The sequence below is a fragment of the Poromitra crassiceps genome, assembly GCF_964638095.1.
Source record: "Poromitra crassiceps genome assembly, chromosome: 3".
NCBI lineage: Eukaryota > Metazoa > Chordata > Actinopteri > Beryciformes > Melamphaidae > Poromitra > Poromitra crassiceps.
In genome coordinates this window covers 84845196-84865748 of record NC_139625.1, presented here as the reverse complement: position 1 = coordinate 84865748, position 20553 = coordinate 84845196, and the positions used below count along the sequence as shown (strand labels likewise).

The following is a 20553-nucleotide window of genomic DNA, read 5'->3' as shown; positions in this document are numbered from 1 at the left end:
TTTGAGAAATGACTATATAAACACTACCGTAAATTCCGGACTATAAGCCGCGGCTTTTTTCCCGTTTTTTGGCCCCTGCGGCTTATATAACGGTGCGTCTTATCTATGGATTTTTTCAGAAAAAAAAAAAAAAAAAAAAAAAAATCTCTCTTTTTTAGCACTCTTTCTAACTATAAATCCACTTCTGTTTTAATTTCCTCTCTTGCCCTCTTTTCACCACACCGCGGACACTGTGTGCACTGTAAAAATAAACAACGGTGGTGTTGTGTTATGTTGTTTTGTTGAAATGTTACGGTAATACGGTAAATGGGAGCTTCCTCAAACAGCCAACAATCCCCTCTGTGCGTGAACCCTTACATATGGTAATTACGGTAAGCAAAGTTCATCAGCCCGGAATCACAACAAGACAAGCAGTCTCTCTCTCACTTACCATGGGGAAGGTACGCAGAAAGTCACACGACGCAGCTTTCAAGCTGAAAGCAGTCGAACTCGCACTAAAAGAAACAAACAGAGCAGCAGCGCGTATCCTGGGCATCGATGAGTCAATGGTGAGACGTTGGAAGCAGCAGCAGCAGGAACTGTCTCAGTGTAATAAGACAAAAAAGTCCTTCAGAGGCCACAAAAGCAGATGGCCGGAACTTGAAGATTCCCTTGAGGACTGGGTGTTGACCCAGAGAGGAGACGGCCGAGACGTTTCCACGGTGCAGATCCGACTGAAGGCCAAAACAATCGCCACCGAGATGAAAATTGAACATTTCAGAGGTGGGCCATCTTGGTGCTACCGATTCATGAGACGAAAGGGACTGTCCGTCCGGGGGAGAACTACTGAACAACTCCCTCCCGACTACCAGGAGAAAATCACAAACTTCGGCGAATTCACACAAAGGAAGATCACGGAATATTATAGGAGTGTGAAAACATCCACAATCACCAACGGGTTCCAAAACGCTGGACTGCTGCGGGATGAAAAGGATGACGCCGCCACAGCTGGCGCTGAGGGCCGTCAGAGGCTTCAGAGGCTGTTCGATGCCGACAGTGATGAAGAGGATTTCGTTGGTTTTGAGTGACAATGAAGGAGAGAGGAGAGTGGTTGACGAAGCCACCCTGAACCTGTTCGTTTCCGACACTGAAGATGAGGACTTTGGTGGTTTCAGTACGCAGGAAGAAGAGGAAGACGAGGATTAGTGACTTGACTTCTCTGGTTACAGGTTTGCTGCACATATACGGTAGCCTATTGTTGTGTGATTTTGTCTGGGGATTAGTGACCTGACTTTTGTTTTGTTTTGTTGAAATGTTAATAAATGGGAGCTTCCCCAAACAGCGATCTCTTTCCCGACATTCCTCTCTGTGCACGAACCCTTTCACATGGTAATTAAACATCAAAACACCCGCGGCTTATAGTCCGGTGCGGCTTATAGAAGAAAAAAATAGTCAATTTTGGTCCCGCGGCTTATAGACCGGTGCGTCTTATAGTCCGGAATTTACGGTACTCATCCCTTCACATTCATTATTTAATTACTAAACAATGCTTACACAATTTACTGCTCTATGCCGTCACAATCGCTATGGAATTACTACATCCTTCTGTATGTGTAGTGTTTTATCACTACTGATCATTATTTATTTTCATTTCTACACAAACCCTTTTGAATGACTATTGAAAACTGACACATTTACTACTAGTTGCCTATTCAGTATCATGCTATATAATAATACTAATAATGGAGGGCTTTAAAGGTGAGGAGTCATTTGAAATTTGTAAATTCATCCCCTATTTAAAGCATATTTAACTCCAACTATAAATTTCATGTAAATTCAATGTAAACTCATATTTAACTCAGTCTGTAAATTCATGTAAATTCACTGCCTATTTAAATCCTATTTAACTCTGACTGTAAATTTCAAGTCAATTCAACATAACATATTTAATATCCACAGAACACTCCTCCACTCATGTACATATTGTATATACTATATATATTTGATTTAATTTGATTTGATTGCACTTGCAACGTTGTGATTGTCTTTTAGTTATCTTAATATATACAGTATTAATATATATTATCTTATAAGTTACTTCTTATCTCTGTATAATGAACTGACCGATACGCTGCATACAGACACTAAGACAAATTCCTCGTATGTAACTTGCATACTGTGGCAATAAAAGTGATTCTGATACCGACGCCACCATTTTTATGCATGTCTGTATGACATGTGTGGAGTGCAGTTCCCACGACGACCCACCTGCGTGATGCCGATGCGGACGTCCTTGCTGACGGAGTTGCTTCCCTTCAGGCGCAGGAAGCCGACGCCGCCCCGCAGGAAGCCCCCGGACAGCAAATCCATCACCTCCTCCAGAGAACTGCTGCTACTCACACCCTGTCTGGGAGCTGGGGAAGGCAGAAAGAGATAGTGAGAGACGTGGGGGTTAGGTTAGAACAATTCTGGACTTTTCAAACAAGACTTGAAAAGGTTTCTAAAGTCTTGACTTGAGATCTTGTGTGTAAATGACTTACTTACCACGCGATGAAATAATAATCCAAAGTTACGTGAAACAGTAATTTTCGTAGTAAATCCACACACCGAGAACTAACAAAGAGTAACCGAACTAACAAAGAGTAACCAAAGTTACTTCCTCGTTTGCCATGAGGCGCATGCACTGTACTGATGACTGCACACAGCACACAGCCTCATGGCAAATGAGGAAGTAACCTCGGTTATACTCTGTTACTGTTAATATACCAGCAAAGTTCTATATCCATAAAATGATATGGCTTAAAAGACTACCCTCCTTTCACATCTTTAAAGTTACTGATCTTAATTGAAATTTTTAAAATGATAAATACAAAAACTATTCGATTATTTACATTTCAAATTTATCCCAATGGTTAGCACAAAAGTTTTTTTTCTTCAGTTTTTTGTTTGTTGATTTATGTTTCGCTTATTATGTTTCTATTCTTTCTTTTTATTTGTTGTACAATTTTATTTATTACCGTACATGTTATTTTTATAAAGAGAAGTTCTGAACATTGTATATTGAAAAAACTAAAGGCATAACATAACAGGTATTCTTTATATGAAGAAAAAAAAGTCAGCAGAAGGCTAACCGGAAGTAGGCTGGGTGGAAGTCTCAGACGACAACAGTTTGAAAACTCTGGTCTGGTCCTACTGTGGAATACAGAGATTATCTGCTGCTGATAGGCTAATGCTAATCAGCATTGTGGGAACTTGTTTGGCTTCAATGTAATGGACGTTTATTTGAGTTACATCCTAGAGCAGGCATGGCCAGAGTCCGGCCCGGGGCCCAATAGCGGCCCGCGGAACCATTTTAAGTAGCCCTCTTCTTGTCTCTCAAAATATACTATTATGTGGCCCTCCACACAGTATTGGTTAATCAAGCAAGTTCAATAAGCATTTTTTCCATTCACCTAACGATGACAGCACTATCCTACAGTTTGTAGACAAGCACCAAAGTGCTTCTTTGGACAATAATACAATATTTGCAGACATCACAAAGTCTGCCACAATACAACTTTGATTCGAATGGGGGGCTGTGATCGATACGAGACAATATCATATGCCCATTTAACACAATCAGCACAATAGCTACAAAATGTTATCCCTCATCAAGACTTTTTAAACTTTTTAAGGGTCTTAATTTACCCTAAATTGATTGACCAACTTTTCATATTTTTCAAGACCCCACCGATACCCTGCTAATTTAACGACAGCAGTGCTGCTACGTCAGCTGTCTGACTGGTGAATGGTGTGTGTGGTACCGGTGGTGGGCTGTGGCGGCTGGATGGCGGCAGCCAGCAGCGCCCCCAGCAGGTTGGCCACGGCCACGCGGACCTGGGAGTTGGATCCTTCGAAGGCTCTGAAGCAAAGCGTGGACACGTTCTCCAGCTCCGTGGTCCAGAGGAACGCCGCCTCTCTCTGGAGCTCCAACAGGCACTGAGCACAACACACACACAGACAGACAGTAAGCATTACCACAATAGCATTCCTCCCATGCGCTAGGTCCTCCTGACGGTGAAACTCCTCGCCGTCATGTGAAAATAAGCGGCTGGTTGGCTGCACATGTATCGGAGGAAGCATGTGCTAGTCTACAGCTCTCCCCAGATCGGCAGAGGGGGTGGAGCAATGACCGGGACGGCAGGGAAAATTGGCAATTTGAATCAGAAAATACAACTTTCTGCAAGGGAGCTCCAGGCAACATGGAGGCAAGTTAGACATTGTTCATTTTGCATATAGTACCCACATTGTAATGATACAAAGGTGGTTGAGAATCAGCAAAATCGTCCTGTAATCGCTCAATAATAAAAACAATTATTGCAGCAGCCCTAATGGGAATATTTTTGGACTTTTTGGGCATGATGATCAAATTTGTAAAGACGGTTTCAACTCGACAACGTAAACATTCAAAATGTCCCCCAGCTTACTTCCTGTTGCAGTGTGTGTGCCAGTACAATAACTGACAGAACATAAGCTAGGTTCCCACCTGTTCCCTGGCAACACAATTCCGTGAAAACGGTTTACGTATAATAATCACGATTTCAGACGGTAGCCCGTCTTTATTGTCACACGAACACACTACAACACATGCATGCGGCCACTACACACACTCATGCTGACAGTGGCCGGTGAAATATGTCCTCTGCATTTGACCCATCTAGGCTTGTCCTTTCCTCCAGGGGGCAGGCCAGGAGCAGTGGTCGCTATTTCTTTCCAGCGCCCGGGGACCTTCATTGGACCATCATTGGACCAACTTCAGATGTTGTCGTCACTGGTCGGATGACGATCTTCTGCATGTTTTTAGTGGGGGGGTTATGTACGGAGGAACCCCCTGGGGAGCACGGGGAGAACATGCAAACTCCACACAGAAAGGCCCTTTCGACGAGATAACCCACCTGGGCAGTAGGCACTGAAGATATGGGGGGGTCACAACTCCAGCGCCCACAGCGTCCCAGGTGAGAATCGAACCCAGGACCTTCGAGCTGTGAGGCGACAGCGCTTACCACTGCACCACCGTACCCCCGCTTCAGTCAGAGCTTGTTGTTGTCGTTGTCGTGGTTACCTTGGCGGCGGCTTGGCGGACGGCCATGGAGCGATCAGTCAGGCAGCCCCTCGCCGTCTTGTAGACGTCACGGTGACACGACACGGCGCCCACGCCCACGCCACGCAGCATCAGCTGCACACACTGCATGATCTCATACCGACCCTGGGACTGATACACACACACACACACACACGCACGCGCACACACACACACACACACACACACACACACACACACACACACACACAGACAGACTTTTCATTATAGTCTTAGCTGTCATAGAGTGTGTTGCATAGTTGATTTCTCTACTGTTGACAAAATGTGATATTCATACAAGTCGCTTTGGATAAAAGTGTCTGCTGTATGACGTAATCTTTTAATCTAATGTAATTATAACGTGAAAATATCTTGTTAGGACGGCACAAAGGTGTTGTTAGAGTGAGAAATGCTTCTCAATGAGCATGTTTACATGGACGACACTATTCTGATATTAACCCGACAATACTCTGAATAAGACGAGGGATCAGCCGAGCAGCATTTTGGTAAACAAACCGCGTCACTGGGTGGCACGTGGGTGGCACTTGGGTGGGAGCCCAAATGGTGCGAGGCGTGAGTGTCCGCTCTAGCCGGCTTGATTCTGTTTACATTTTAAAAACTGCGACAATTCACACAACTTTAACACGACATGCATATATTATACATCAAACTCTTGAGCTAATTCTGTTCTCACTCAGAATGTCAAAATATAAGTCTTTGAGATATTAACGTTTGTTTGGCACAACTCATACTATTAACTGCCGCGGGGTTCAGCATTTCTGGGTGTCAAGTGACGTCATGCTGATTGGTCCTAGACACTGCCATATAAACAGCTTGTTCTGATGACCTTAACCTGAATAAGGTCATACTTGGAGTAAGCAATAAAAGAAGGCGTGGAGCATTCTGATGTTAGTTTCATTATTGAAGTGTGTTGTATACATGGTTACGGTTCGCCCTTGTCAGGTTAGATATGATAAACGTTTATTTCTATTTTTCTGGATGTCAATTGAAGCTGGTTGTAACAACATGTAAACAACTTAATCACACTGTGATGTCCTATCGGTGTTTTTCGCAGCATTTTGCGACACGTGTGTGTGTGTGTGTGTTCCTGTGTGTGTACGTGTGTGTGTGTGTGTGTTCCTGTGTGTGTGTGTGTGTGTGTGCGTGCGTGCATGCGTGTATAGCTGTTTCTAAACATGCACGGAACTCCTACTCATAACCGCACCTTAGTCAAATTGGATGCATGTTTAGAACCAAGTCTCCGTTTTGAGCGCAATCCCACGACTGCGGATCATATACTACTTAGGCCCTAGTCCAACCTCCGCATCGCTCTACCTGCGGCTCTTGTTTAGCAGCTCGCAGTTTATGGTCGGGCGGCGGGCAGGCGGGAGGGAGCACATACAGACCATAAATGTCCCTGCGCTATTTAATAATTTCATGAATGGATGTAGTTACGTGGCTGGATTATTTGGAAGAGAGACAAATTGGTGAGTAAACAAGTAGCCTAGCCTAAAGGTTTAATCCTTTCTTTTCTTCCATCTGCCAGTTTGAAAATTTAACAAAGATATGATACTGTGCATTATAGGCTATACGAGGGATCAGCCGAGCAGCATTTTGGTAAACAATCCAATCCAATCCAATCCAACTTTATTTATAAAGCGCTTTAAAACAACCAGAGGAGGACCAAAGTGCTGTACAGGGTACTGAAGAGCAATCAGCTAAAAACAATAAATCAATTAAATCAGATCAAATCAATAAAATGATAAAATGAATAAAAAGAATAAAAAGAATAAAATGAGTAAAATGAATAAAATGAAATAAAATGAATCAAAAATACTAAAATGAATAAAATGAATAAAACATAATGAAAGACATTGCGTAAAATATATAAAAGCAAAGTCAATAAAATGCATAAAAAACAAAACAAAAACAAAGACAAAATATAAAAGCAACTCATGGGTCATAAAATCAGCATCCTACATGGCAGCGAAGGCCAAGGAGTAAAAGTGCGTTTTGAGGAGGCCTTTAAAGTGGGACAGTGAGGAGGCCTGCCTAATCTGCAGCGGTAGGGCATTCCACAGTTTCGGAGCCACTGCAGAGAAGGCGCGATCCCCTCTGAGTTTACGCCTGGTTTTAGGCACTGCCAGGAGCAGCTGGTCAGCTGACCTGAGGGAGCGGGAAGGTGCATGAACGTGCAGCAGCTCAGAGAGGTAGGGGGGGGCGAGGCCGTTTAGGGCTTTAAAAGCAAATAAAAGAACTTTAAAATTAATTCTAAAATGCACGGGCAGCCAGTGGAGTGATGCTAAAATGGGGGAAATGTGCTCGTGCTTCCGTGTGCCAGTTAAAAGACGCGCAGCGGCGTTCTGTACAAGCTGGAGGCGAGCCACGGAAGATCCACTAACCCCAACATAAAGTGCGTTACAGTAGTCCAGCCGGGTGGTGACAAAGGCATGGATGACAGCCTCAAAATGCTGCCTCTGGAGCATGGGTTTTATTTTGGCAAGCTGTCTTAGCTGAAAAAAGCTGGATTTAACCACTGCCTTAATCTGGCTATCCAGTTTTAATTCATAATCAATTTTGATCCCTAGGTTTTTTACGATGGGTTTAACGTACTGGGCCAAGGGACCTAACTCAACCAGGGGGGTCACCGAGGAGCCACCGAACACCATGACCTCTGTTTTTTTGTCATTAAAATTTAAAAAGTTTAAAGCCATCCAAGCTTTGATGTCTTCCAGACATTTGAGCAGTGGCTGGATGGAGAAGGAGTCAGATTTCTTTAGGGGGACATATATCTGACTGTCGTCTGCATAGCAATGGAAGGCAATTCCATGCTTCCTGAGTATAGAACCTAGCGGCAGGAGATAGAGCGAAAAAAGGACAGCGCCTAGTATTGAGCCCTGTGGGACCCCATACAGGAGAGGGGCAGTGGAAGACACAAAGTCTTCAAGGCTTACACAAAAGGATCGGTCTGCCAGGTAGGACTTGAACCAGTCCAGGGCTATGCCCTTGATGCCCACCCACTGCTCCAGGCGGGAAATCAGGATTTCGTGGTCCACTGTATCAAAGGCAGCTGTTAAATCTAAAAGCACAAGGACAACGCAGTCACCAGAATCGGTAGCTAAAAAGATATCATTAAAAACTCTTAAAAGCGCAGATTCAGTACTGTGGAGAGATTTAAAACCGGATTGGAAAACTTCAAGGATGTTAAGTTCATTTAAAAAGGCCGTTAGCTGATTGTACACTGTTTTCTCAAGGATTTTTGAGATAAAGGGGAGCTTAGAGATAGGCCTGTAGTTGGATAAAGGTGCAGGATCCAGGCTCGGCTTTTTAATCAGTGGCTGCACAACTGCATGTTTTAAATTTGCAGGTACCACACCTGAGGAGAGGCTACTATTAATAATCTCAACCACAGATGGCCCAACAGTGGGAAACACTTCCTTAAAAAGGCGTGGAGGGACAGCATCTTTGGGGGATCCTGAGGGCTTCAGTTTATTTACTAGCTCCTGCAGGCCAGATAGGGTCACAGGTGTAAACGTCTCAAAGACAGCATCACAGGGAACAAGCACTGAGGGGTCGAGCGCAGGTGGTGAAATGACAGCCCTAGCAGAAGATACTTTGTTAATGAAAAAATGCAAAAAGTTTTCACAGACAGTTGGGGAGGCCTCAATGCAGGCAGTCTGTGGTGCATTTAGAACGGTGTTAATAGTTTTAAACAACACACGGGGTTTGTGACAGTTGGATATGACAACATCAGCAAAGTATTTTCTTCTGGACTCTCGTACAGTAGCTTGGTAGTGACGCCAACAAAACACGTCACTGGGTGGCAACGGCAATAGAACCCTAAGTGGCGCGAGGCGAGAGTGGCCGACTCTAGCCGGTTAACTCTGTTTACATTTTAAAAACTGCGACAGTTCATACAACTTTAACACGACATGCATATATTATACATCAAACTCTTGAGCTACTTCTGCTCTCACTCAGAATGTCAAAATATAAGCGATGTCCGGTATAGTTTTTGAGATATTAACGTTTGTTTGACACAACTCATACTATTAACTGCCGCGGGGTTCCGCATTTCTGGGTGGCAAGTGACGTCACGCTGATCCCTCGTATTGTATTGGGTGATAAGTTCCCTGCGGTATTAACGTTCACGTAGCCTATAATATTATGCTAATTAATCGTTCTACATATCGATGAATTAAACTGCAAACTCATGATCAGTGAGTGAGGACACTCAGGACAGCCCATAGACATAAGCCACAGCCAGGTGGGAGAGAGATGCAACACACTCGTCTCTCCAGCGCATGCTGTTTCAAGTGGAAATTTGTTCGGCAGAAACACATTCTCGTTCTGAGCTTTTAAAATGAGTTTCTGCTGAGTTTTTAACACTTAATACGACATGGGTCCTTGTAGCCTATAATTCGTTAAAACCACCACCAAACCACACAGGAGCTTCTCCCTCATGTTTAGAAAGTGATGAAGTGGTTTATTGAGTCATGTCTAGCAGGGTACCTGAGGGGGATAGTCGGACCTGATTCTAGGTTATGATGCACAGTTCATGTTTAGAAGAGGCTTATGTGTGTGTGTGTGTGTGTGTGTGTGTGTGTGTGTGTGTGTGTGTGTGTGTGTGTGTGTGTGTGTGTGTGCGTGTGCGTGTATACGTACCTCAGCACTCTTCACGGCCTTCAGCAGGTTGGACAGTGTTTCTTTGAAGGAGCCGAGCAGCATCCGACCCAGCTGCTCATACAGACAGCCCAGACACGCGATGGCTGCCCTACACACACACACACACACACACACACACACACACACACACACACACACACACACACACACACACACACACACACACACACGCACACGCACACACAGATATATACGGTGAGTCATCTGTCAGTGTGGGATCGCTGTGCTGAAATAATTTTCTAATAAAATCTGAAAGCTGAGTGAACAGTAATAAGCATAATCAAGCTTTGGAAAATCCTACAGAAGCTAATGAAGTACGGCTTGTGATGAGTGCAGACAGTCTGTGTTATGTCACAAAGTCTGCACGGCCTGAAGAACCACCAGGCACAGAGGAGTCAGGCCCAGAGCAGCCAGCAGAGTCAGGCCCAGAGCAGCCAGAGGAGTCAGGCCCAGAGCAGCCAGAGGAGTCAGGCCCAGAGCAGCCAGAGGAGTCAGGCCCAGAGCAACCAGAGAAGTCAGGCCCAGAGCAGCCAGAGGAGTCAGGCCCAGAGCAGCCAGAGGAGTCAGGCCCAGAGCAACCAGAGGAGTCAGGCCCAGAGCAACCAGAGAATTCAGCCCCAGAGCAACCAGAGAAGTCAGGCCCAGAGCAGCCAGAGGAGTCAGGCCCAGAGCAGCCAGAGGAGTCAGGCCCAGAGCAGCCAGAGGAGTCAGGCCCAGAGCAACCAGAGAAGTCAGGCCCAGAGCAGCCAGAGGAGTCAGGCCCAGAGCAGCCAGAGGAGTCAGGCCCAGAGCAGCCAGAGGAGTCAGGCCCAGAGCAGCCAGAGGAGTCAGGCCCAGAGCAGCCAGAGTCGTCAGGCCCAGAGCAGCCAGAGGAGTCAGGCCCAGAGCAGCCAGAGGAGTCAGGCCCAGAGCAGCCAGAGGAGTCAGGCCCAGAGCAACCAGAGGAGTCAGGCCCCGAGCAGCCAGAGGAGTCAAGCCCAGAGCAACACAGAGGAGTCAGGCCCAGAGCAGCCAGAGGAGTCAGGCCCAGAGCAGCCAGAGGAGTCAGGCCCAGAGCAACCAGAGGAGTCAAGCCCAGAGCAACACAGAGGAGTCAGGCCCAGAGCAGCCAGGCCTAGAGGAACCAGGCCTGGAGTCACCCCACACAGTGCCTGGGAGCTCCAAGCAGATCATTGGAAGATGGTCTGGTCAAGTGGCCTGCAGCCAATAAGGACAGAGTGACTCCAGTTTGACAATTATGTGGTTCTACAATCAGCGGTCTATGTGTATGATCAGTTCAGCCAGCTAAAGCTTCATTTATACTTATTATAAAGTGTCGCTCATGGTGTTGCATTTATACTTCAGAGGACGTTCGCCTCGGTTCAACGGTCACGTGACACTCGAACGCTATAAGCAGCTGCAGACTGCCAAAGAGAGGGAACGAAATGCACAGTGAGAACCACCTCGGGCACCTCGGATGCAGCCGCTGCCGCATATAAATGGCACACAACCACACAACTCACCTCCTCTCTCTCTGGGAACAAGGAAGTCAAGCGCGTGCCGTCTATGTAGCCAATCAGACTTGCGCGATACTATGACGTAGTCAGCGACACTAGACATGTCACCAGGTAGCAGACACTGCTCGCCAACACTTGAAAGTGTCGACGCAAGTCCTCATTTCTGTCGGCGACCGTTTCAAAAGTGTCGGCAGACGAAGCATAAATTGGGCTTTAGGCCTCAGGACTCAGGAGCTGAGAAAGCTAAAGGCGACAGTAAAAGGATGTTAAAGAGGAGGACCTTTGACCATCTGTACCATTTAGCCCCTCTGTCGAGCTGAATCGTACAGGAGGAGGTGCAGGGAGAGGGCCAGGAAGAGCACTGTTTTTATTGTGAACCCCTTCGGATTCACCTAGACCAGTGCTGACCAATTTGGGGCCCGCGGGCCAAACTTGGCCTGCGCTCTGTTTGTTTTGGCCCGCCCCAGATTTGGGGGGAAAAATGCCCCCCCCCCCCCCCCCCCCCGATTTTTTATCCAGAATGCAACTCAGGCAAGTTATCAGATATCTGCACTGATTGCAAAGGGTGGACGAGCTTTTTCATGTGGTGACTTTGTGAAACAGTGTCTGAATGTGGCTGCGGATACTGTGTTCACTCCTGACATTGCATCCCTGCAAATTGTCATGGCAAATTGTTTACAAAAGATGGACAAAAAAGCTGATTTTCAAAGTACCTTGAGGATTTTTCAAGTTGTGAATTAAGTCAAATTTCTCTCTTGATTACAAAGGTGGAAAATACAACTGTTTTTAACTCATTGAGTGCCAGCCACTTTTGGAGAACGGATGCTCCCAGTGCCAGAGTTTCAGAGCGTTTTCAGTGATTTCTCGAGGCCCACAGAATATTGTGTGATATTACTATGTAAACACTGAACACGCACAAAGAACGATGAGACTCTATTCTATCATCTGCAAAAAAAAGTTTATTGATCCCATTTTCCGTTCTTTAGTTATGAGCCGGAGAAGATAGGCTGTTTTGAGCAAAAAGACACTTTTCAAATTAGAAGCTGAGTTATTCCGCCTTTTGTGAAATGCAGCATTTCAAGCACATTCACTGAGTCATCTGGTGGGCATCGGATATTCTGGCTTGCGTTTGTCAATCCTGTCCTGCTGCCTGGGTCTGTCTGGGTGTTGCGCGCTGCTCTGCGTGCCCCCCCCCCCCCCCCCGCCCCGCCCCGCCCCGCCTCGCCTCGCCTCGCCTCAACTGCACACTCCTCCTCCTGTCTGTGGTGGCTCTCTGCTGAGTTTGCTGTGCGCACAGTGAAGGGACATCGACATCCTGCTTTTTTACAGCGTTCCGCGTGTGTTTGTCACCGGCAACGATGCTTCCAGTTGAGAATAATAGCAACTCCACGGTGTGGATGTGCGGATGTGCTGTCCGGCTCAATTGTGGGAGCAGATTGGCTGCTGCAGGCACAGCTGCAGTAACGTGCTTCAGCATATCGATGCATACGGATGCGATGCGATTTCCGTTTCCATAACGACTTCTTCTTTGTTTTTTCCTTGCCTTTCTGTTATGTGGAGAGCACTGTCGCCACCTAAGGGTTCTGTAAAATAGGTTAGACACATCCAATAGCTATAATATTTGTACATCCGAGGCAGAAGGCTTTGATCGACGCCCCACCGTCAAAAAACGCAATTGACGAACATGTCCGTCCTTGGCACTCTACGTTACTATTTGAAATGACGAACATGTCCGTCCTTGGCACTCAATGAGTTAACTGGGTGTTTACTGATTAAATGTTTAAGCTCCCCACAAATGCAGATGTTTTTTTTTTTTTTAAATATATATAACCAATTGCAAATTATTACAATTACCAAACAGATAAAAAGTAGATTATTATATTGAAATGTTATTTTAGATTTAGAATGTTAATTTTCTATAAAACACAATACATTTTAATGTAATTCCACAACGTTTATTTTTGGCCCTCGGCCCTCCACCCAGATTGAGTTTTGGCCCTTCCTTCATGGGAAAGAATTTGGGCACCCCTGATCTAGACACTGCTCGGCCAAAGATGAAGTGACGAGTGACCAGTGACGACAACATCCGAAGTTGGTCCCCGGGCGCTGTACGAGAAAGCGACCACTGCTCCTGGCCTGCCCCTCGGAGGAAAGGACATGCCTGGATGGGTTAAATGCAGAGGACACTTTTCACCGGCCACCGTCAGCATGAGTGTGTTGTGGCCTCATGCATGTGTTGTGGTGTTCGTGTGACAATAAAAGACGGGCTTGTCCCGTTACGAGAGTTTTTACGAGAGTTTTAAGTGGCTACTTTGCATGCTCCAAGGGCAAGGGAGAAAGAACTCACTGTGTTGAAGGCAATGTATTGTATTGACACCTAAGATGGCACGGTGGCTCAGTGGTTGGCACTGTTGCCTCACAGCAAGAAGGTCCTGGGTTCGAACCCAGGTCGGTCCCAGGTTCTTTCTCTGTGGAGTTTGCATGTTGTCCCCGTGCTCGTGTGGGTTTCCTCCGGGTGCTCTGGTTTCCTCCCACTATCAAAGACTTAATTAATACTCATGTCAAAGACATGTATGTTAGGGTTAATACTCCTGTCAGTGCCCCTGAGCAAGGCACTGACAAAAGAGCTGGAGTTGGTCCCCGGGCGCTGCACTGCGGTGGCCCACCTCTCCTAGTTCTATGAAGGTTCCTAGTAGAGGATGGGCCAAATGCAGAGGATGAATTTCCCTACTTAACTTAAGTGAAGAGAGGGGAGTCCCGCGGGTGCCAAGGTGCATCGATCCGAGCATAAAGGAGTTGTCACCCGGCTGATCCAAGAGGCCCGGAAAGCTAAAGGAAACCACCTATGAATCAATCCCACACAAGCTGGTGGAAACTGTGCTGGACCGGCAGTCCGGCACCATGTTCCAAGTAAGATCAGGGGCCTCACAATAAACTACTACAACCGCTTCAGCCGGAGAGCCTCCTCTGGAACTTCAATGTCAGCATGACATTAGCTGGACTGGAGAAGGGGATTATAACTGGATGCACCATTTCAGTGATACTTCTCGCTGTGGCCATCAGTGTTGGGCAAGTTACTTTCAAAATGTAATATACTACATATTACTAGTTACTTTCATTTGAAAGTAATACGTTACTTTACAATATTACTGTCTGTGTAGAGTAACTCGTTACTTATTACACTACTTTTGCATTACTTTCACCAAAACGCCAGCAGCGGCAGAATGACATCGCCGCCCCGGAAATATCCCGAAAAATAATTTCAACTGCCTTGAAGTCAGTGTAAACAATCCAAAATTCGAAATGTTATTTTCCTTTGTTATTGTCATCTATAGTGGTTATTTGCATAAAAACACACAGTTTGATTAGGAAATGATTGTATCTTTTTTAAATATGTGCTTTGATCAAATAAAATAAACTCAATTTGTAACTTGAGTTACTTGACAAAGTAACTGGTATAATATTACTGAAATCCTATAAGTAATAAGTTATATTACTTAGTTACTGCTAAAAGTAATATATTACATGTAAATATGTTACTTTTGTAATGAGTTACTACCCCCAACACTGGTGGCCATGGGCACCCCCATCAGCGCCTTCATGGGTGAGCCGGCGGTGACGACATCATCAGTGCCTGCCTGGATACTGTGGATCCTCAAAGGCCACAAGTGACTCATTAACTGAGCCTCAAGCTGGCCAAGTCCAGGTCCATGGTTGTGACTGTGAGGAGGGTATCCAAGATCCTGAGCGGAGGTCTCCAGATCCCGTCAGTCACCGAGGAGCCAGTCAACAGCCTTGGCAAGCTTTTCGGTTGCACCCTGAAGGCCACTGCAGCACTCCAGGCAACCAGCAGTTAGAGACATGATTGCTGACAGTTGTGGACAAATCAGGGCTGCCAGGGAGGTTTAAGACACTTCTTGAAAGATTCAGCACGATCCCACGTAAAATGGCATATAGCAGGGATACGTAACTTGCTTTGCCCGGGGGCCACTTTTGCAAAATGACAGGAGGCCAGGGGCCAGTTAACACGTTCAGTGCCAGCGACGCCATATGGCGTCATTAGAAATTTACCGTACAGTGCCAGCGACGCCAAATGGCGTCATAACTCCAAATTGTTTTTTTGACGGGGGGGTGTCGATCTAAGCTTCTTACGTCGCCTCTAACAATATTGTAGCTATTGGAGGTCGATAACCTATTTTACAAACCCATTAGGTGGCGACAGCACTCTCCTGATCAGAGAAAAAGGAGCCAAACACACAGAAATAGTCACTGGGGAAAATGAGGAAATCGCATCGCATCCGTCCGTATGCATCGACGTGCCTCCATAAACGAGCACAACGCCAGCTGTGCCCCCAGCAGCAGCATCCGCTGTCACAACTGAGCACCTCCATGTACGCTGCAACAGCACATTCACATAATCAGCCTTATTATTCCGAACTGGAAGCATGCGAGCCCGTGACAAACACACGCGGAACCAAAAAGCTGAATGTCGCGCACCATTCACTGTGTGTGCGCAGCAAACTCAGCAGAGACTGAGAGCCACCAGACACATAAGACACACCCAGGAGGCGTGTGCAGTTGAGGGGGGGGGGGGGGAGCACGCAGAGCAGCAGAGCAGCATACACTTCACCCAGACAGACCCAGACATCAGAAAATTAGCTTCAGAGTCAGTGATGTGCTTGAAATGTTTAATTTCACAAAAGGCTCATTATCTCAGCTCGTAGAAAAAAAGGGATGTTTTTGCTTCAATCAAGCTATCTTCTCCGGCTCATAACTAAAGAACGGAAAATGGGATCAATAAACTTTTTTTTGCAGGTGATAGAAGAGAGTCTCATCGTTATTTGTGCGTGTTCAGTGTTTACATAGTAATTATTAAAAAAATTATATGACTGTTTTAAAATGCATTGCGGCCTATGTGGCACAGCAAGCAACCTTTTGCCCAAGGGCCGTGGCACTCAAAGTGTTAATAAACAAACATTACTGTTCATTTTTCTCTAGCGAATTGTAGGTTTTTTGGGTGTCAGCCGGAGTTTAGTCTCACAATTTTGCGCACACAGGATAGTTAGTTAGTTAGGTTAAATTAAGTTAGTTAAGTACATATACTGTCTTGAGATCTCTTGCAGCAAACCAGGCCATCACATTTGTCAAGACGAAGAAGCCTGTGAAAAGATGAGGGCCAGGCAGGAGAGTGCCTAAGTCAAGGCTACCCAGTGGAGCACGCTGCAGAGGCTTCACAAGCTGCTCTCTCAGGAAGGCCCTTCAGCTCCTTGGTCTCATAGGGCTGCAGAGCAGGAAAACCATCAAGACCTCCATAGAGGCTGTAGCGAAGGCATCAAGATGTCTGAAAGCTGAGTAGACAATTTTATCTTTTTATTTTTAGCAGAAATCTCATTTTTTACCATCTTTTCTATGTGACCTGAATGCAGCGTCAAAACCACTGACCTAAAAATATGGACAGAGCTATCCCATTGATTTTGGTCTCCCGTTTGGAGTTGATTCGTTGGCCGCATCTTGATTTTTCGTCAGCAGAGTGGGAGGGAATGGGTTGAGTCCTTGCGCTGCTCGCGTGAGATGGGGTTTTTCCAGAGCCGCAGCTCCGCCTGCTATTGGTCCGTGATCGGCAAGCTGCGTGATCACTGGACAGGCGATCTGTCAATCACCCCCTTTTCTATCATCTATTTTACTCCAAACTGGCGAGTTATATAAAAAATTACCCCCCTACAGTTGTTATGAAAAGGTGAAATTAGCTATAGAGACCAAAACCGTGTTTCGCCCCTAACTGGAAAGATGTTTAATCCTGTTACAAAGTCGGGCATTTTAACATGGGGGGAATGCCTACTGCCCCCAACCCCCAAGTGGCCATTCGAGGAACTACAGCTTTTCACTTCACTTCCGCGTCATCAGAGGGAAGGCAGGGGGATTGGCCACTGGTCAAAACTTACAGCCGGGTCGGAAGGCCGGAAGGCGAGTCGTCCTTACTGCGGATGATGTCATTACACCTGTCCACCAATAGGCTGGCGGAGATGGGGTCTCCCAGGCGGTAGAGCAGGGCCAGGCAGTGGGCCAGCAGCCAGCGGGTCGGCGGGCCCGGAGAACCAATCAGAACCTCAGACAGCTGCTCTACCAGCCGCCGCTGGTGCTGTTTAATATCAGCCTGAGAGAGAGAGAGAGAGAGAGATACAGAGAGAGACACAAAGAGAGAGACAAACAAACAGACAGACAGACAGACAGACAGAGAGAGAGAGAATTCCATTTCTTTCCGAGATCCGATTGGACCTGAAAATTAAAATTAATATCTAGCCTAAATACTAGGGGTGTCACGATACACTCAGTTCACGATACGATACGTATCACGATACTGGGTTCACGATAACGATAACGATACGATACGATACGATTTTAACAATATTTTTTTAAACTTGAATAATGACAATATATGACTGGAAAAGTAGTATTTTATTTGAAATGCACAAATACAAAACATGCTGTTGTGGGAAATTGTTATTACAATAACAACTAGAAAAAACATGAGATTGGAGATAAGGCTTATCTTGAAATAGAATGAGTTACACCGTCACTTAGATTTACTTTGAACTAAAAGGTTTCTCAGCAGTATAAATTCTCATTATGCATCTTCAGTTTTTCTTCAAACTCAAACACTTTTCTTAATCTATTTTTTATGCATCTTCAGTTTTTCCTGTCAAGTACCGTAAACAGTTTTGCCAGAAACTCAATTGAATGGTTTCTCTCCTGTATAACTTCTCATGTGTCTCTTCAGAGACTTGTTCAACTGAACTACTTTCCACACATTGAACTTCAACAAACAAAGACGTTTCTTAGTCTATTTTTTGAAAAAAAAAAAAAAAAAAAAAAATTTGCGATATGAGATTTCATCTCAACGATACATATCGTGACGTTTTACTATCGCGAAATTTCGTGGGACGATATATTGTGACACCCCTACTAAATACCGACCCAATTTTTCCGAAGACATTACTGACCCGACCCGCTGAATGTCCCAGAGGAGAGAGACCCAGGAGACACTATTTTATGAACCCGGCAAAACACGGTAATTCAAAGTGCGACTAAAAATGCCACTCTATTGTTCGAAACGTTTATCGTGACGGATACAACAGGGCAGCCTGATAGAAGGAGATGAGAATAACAGAAAGACTTGCAGAGTTGTTGCTGTGTTGTTCTCATATTCATTACGTGCTTCCATTATAAAGAGGAATATTCTGCCTCACATGAATTTGTTTAGCTCCCTGCTACCTTTATCACCCCCTGCTGGTCATTGGGATAAATTACATAAACTGATCACAAAATGTAGCAACTGGGCCAAGTTAGAGAAAGCGTGTTGAACCAGAATACGGGACTATCTGGAGAAAACAAAACAATCACAAATCTGAGCTGGCAATGTTGTTTTGTTGTTGAATGCGCTGCGCTGCGCAGTGCATGGAGACCTGCACGGCTGCCTTGACCGAATGTGGAGTGAGCATTGCTTCTTTTTGAAGAAGGAACGGAAGATTTGCGCCATCTCAATTTGGCCATATCAGCGATAATTATAATAATTTTGAGCATTTATGTGCTTTTGTCCCATGCGTGATGCCCTCGCGCTGCCTATGATTTAGGGGCACTTTACACAAGGACGGTTTCCTATGGTGACGGGGAATTATTGTATCGTTAGTGGTGCCTCCCTTTTAGACGGTGACGGCAAATTCGCGCTTAGGAAACGACACATTTTGGAACCACTCTCCAGAGTTAAATTGTTTGAGACGCTTCCCGCTGAGGGCTCCATGTAATCGCTTTGGAACGGGACATTTCAGAAACTCTGACGTGCCTGCACACGCGACACACGCGATTACGCCATAGCCGTGCGCGAGTTGGCAACCATTTTCAAAATAAAACGTCAGTATGAATGAAGTTTGGCAACATTCAGAATTAAGCTACACTGCGGCCAACTTCAGTTACATGTTCATAGCGTTACTGCTGCGAGGAGCCGATGGCTGTACCCGGTCGGCATTTAACCTTAGTTACAAAAGCACGTCGACAGTGTTTTCTCACTGCCAGTAGCCTAAGTACAGTAGGGTTTGACAGATAGCACACTCAGCGCTCCCGGTCCTCGCTGCTCGTTAAAGATTTCCAATAGGCGTTATTCTGATAAACTGGTCACATATATGTTACGTTCTCACCCGACAAATATTAAAACTTTAAAACAGTTTGGGGGTTTTTTTTAGCTTGAAAAAAGCTTTTTGGCAAGTCTAAATGACTGCGGAAGGCGGACTCTACTTCCGTGTTTAAAAACCGGAAAGACGATTACAAAATGACGTCATGCAGCAGCGTCCTTGTATGGGCAAAGAATAAGGTGATCACACTGCCACCTAGCGACCTGGCATGTACATTACGGCGTTTTAAAAATTCAACAGCGCTCATGTAAACAAGGAGAAGGTGTGAAGGAAAAGGTGTGAAGGAAACGCTATTGTGTCGTTTCTTCCAGAAACTTTCCTCGTGTAAAGGGCCCCTTATATTGACATTGAACATTTGTTTCACAAGCGAATATAATTTTGTTCGGGGCTGCGTTAATGAAATCGCTGGGCTGGGCACTGCAGTGTTTGTGGTGTGGGAGATTCGAGCTGTCAAGAGACAGAGCTGTCAAAAGGGAACAAAAGACTCGCTCCTGGCCAATCCCGGCGCTTGACTGCTGCGTAGGCGGGCACAGGGCGTGGTTTTGCCGGAACCGCGGTGGGTTCCATAATAATGCGTCAGTAGCAGGCAGCAGCAGTGCACCACCCTCACCCTGTCAGTAGCAGGCAGCAGAGTCTTCAGGTGGGTCAGCCATTGGAAGAGGAACTGGGCTCTCTGGTGTTCTCCCAGCTGGCTCATAGCCTCCTCATCCAGGAGGAGACCACACTGAGCACGCTCCATCGCTAGCCCCGCCTCCTCGTCCAGGAGCACGCTGCACTGAGCGCGTTCCATCGCTAGCCCCGCCTTCACCTCCACTTCTCAGTGTGGGAGATTCTCCTCAATCCTGTCACACAGAGCAGAGAGAGAGAGAGAGAGAGAGAAGCTGCTGTTATGCTATAAGAGTATCACCTCATGAATTATTCAATCAACACCACAGCAGAAACCTGCTGTCTCACAATTAACACACACACACACACACACACACACACACACACACACACACACACACACACACACACAAGCAGACCCTAATAATAGCCTGGCTGGCTGCTCTGAGGTGAAGAGAGCTTCATCTGCTAACAACAGAGA

General features: G+C 45.8%; 1 protein-coding gene across 1 annotated transcript in view; it reads right to left on the bottom strand.

The window, feature by feature from the left end:
- Positions 1-20205, bottom strand: part of heatr5a (HEAT repeat containing 5a) — a gene marked incomplete at its 5' end in the record, with an annotated part of 78001 nt that extends 57796 nt beyond the window's left edge. Inside the window, 6 exons of the mRNA XM_083633199.1 lie at positions 2248-2393; positions 3783-3957; positions 5081-5230; positions 9764-9872; positions 17223-17434; positions 20077-20205. Coding sequence (XP_083489325.1) covers positions 2248-2393; positions 3783-3957; positions 5081-5230; positions 9764-9872; positions 17223-17434; positions 20077-20205 — 921 coding nt within the window. The remainder of the gene's footprint in view (positions 1-2247; positions 2394-3782; positions 3958-5080; positions 5231-9763; positions 9873-17222; positions 17435-20076) is intronic.
- Between the last annotated feature and the right edge of the window lie 348 nt (positions 20206-20553).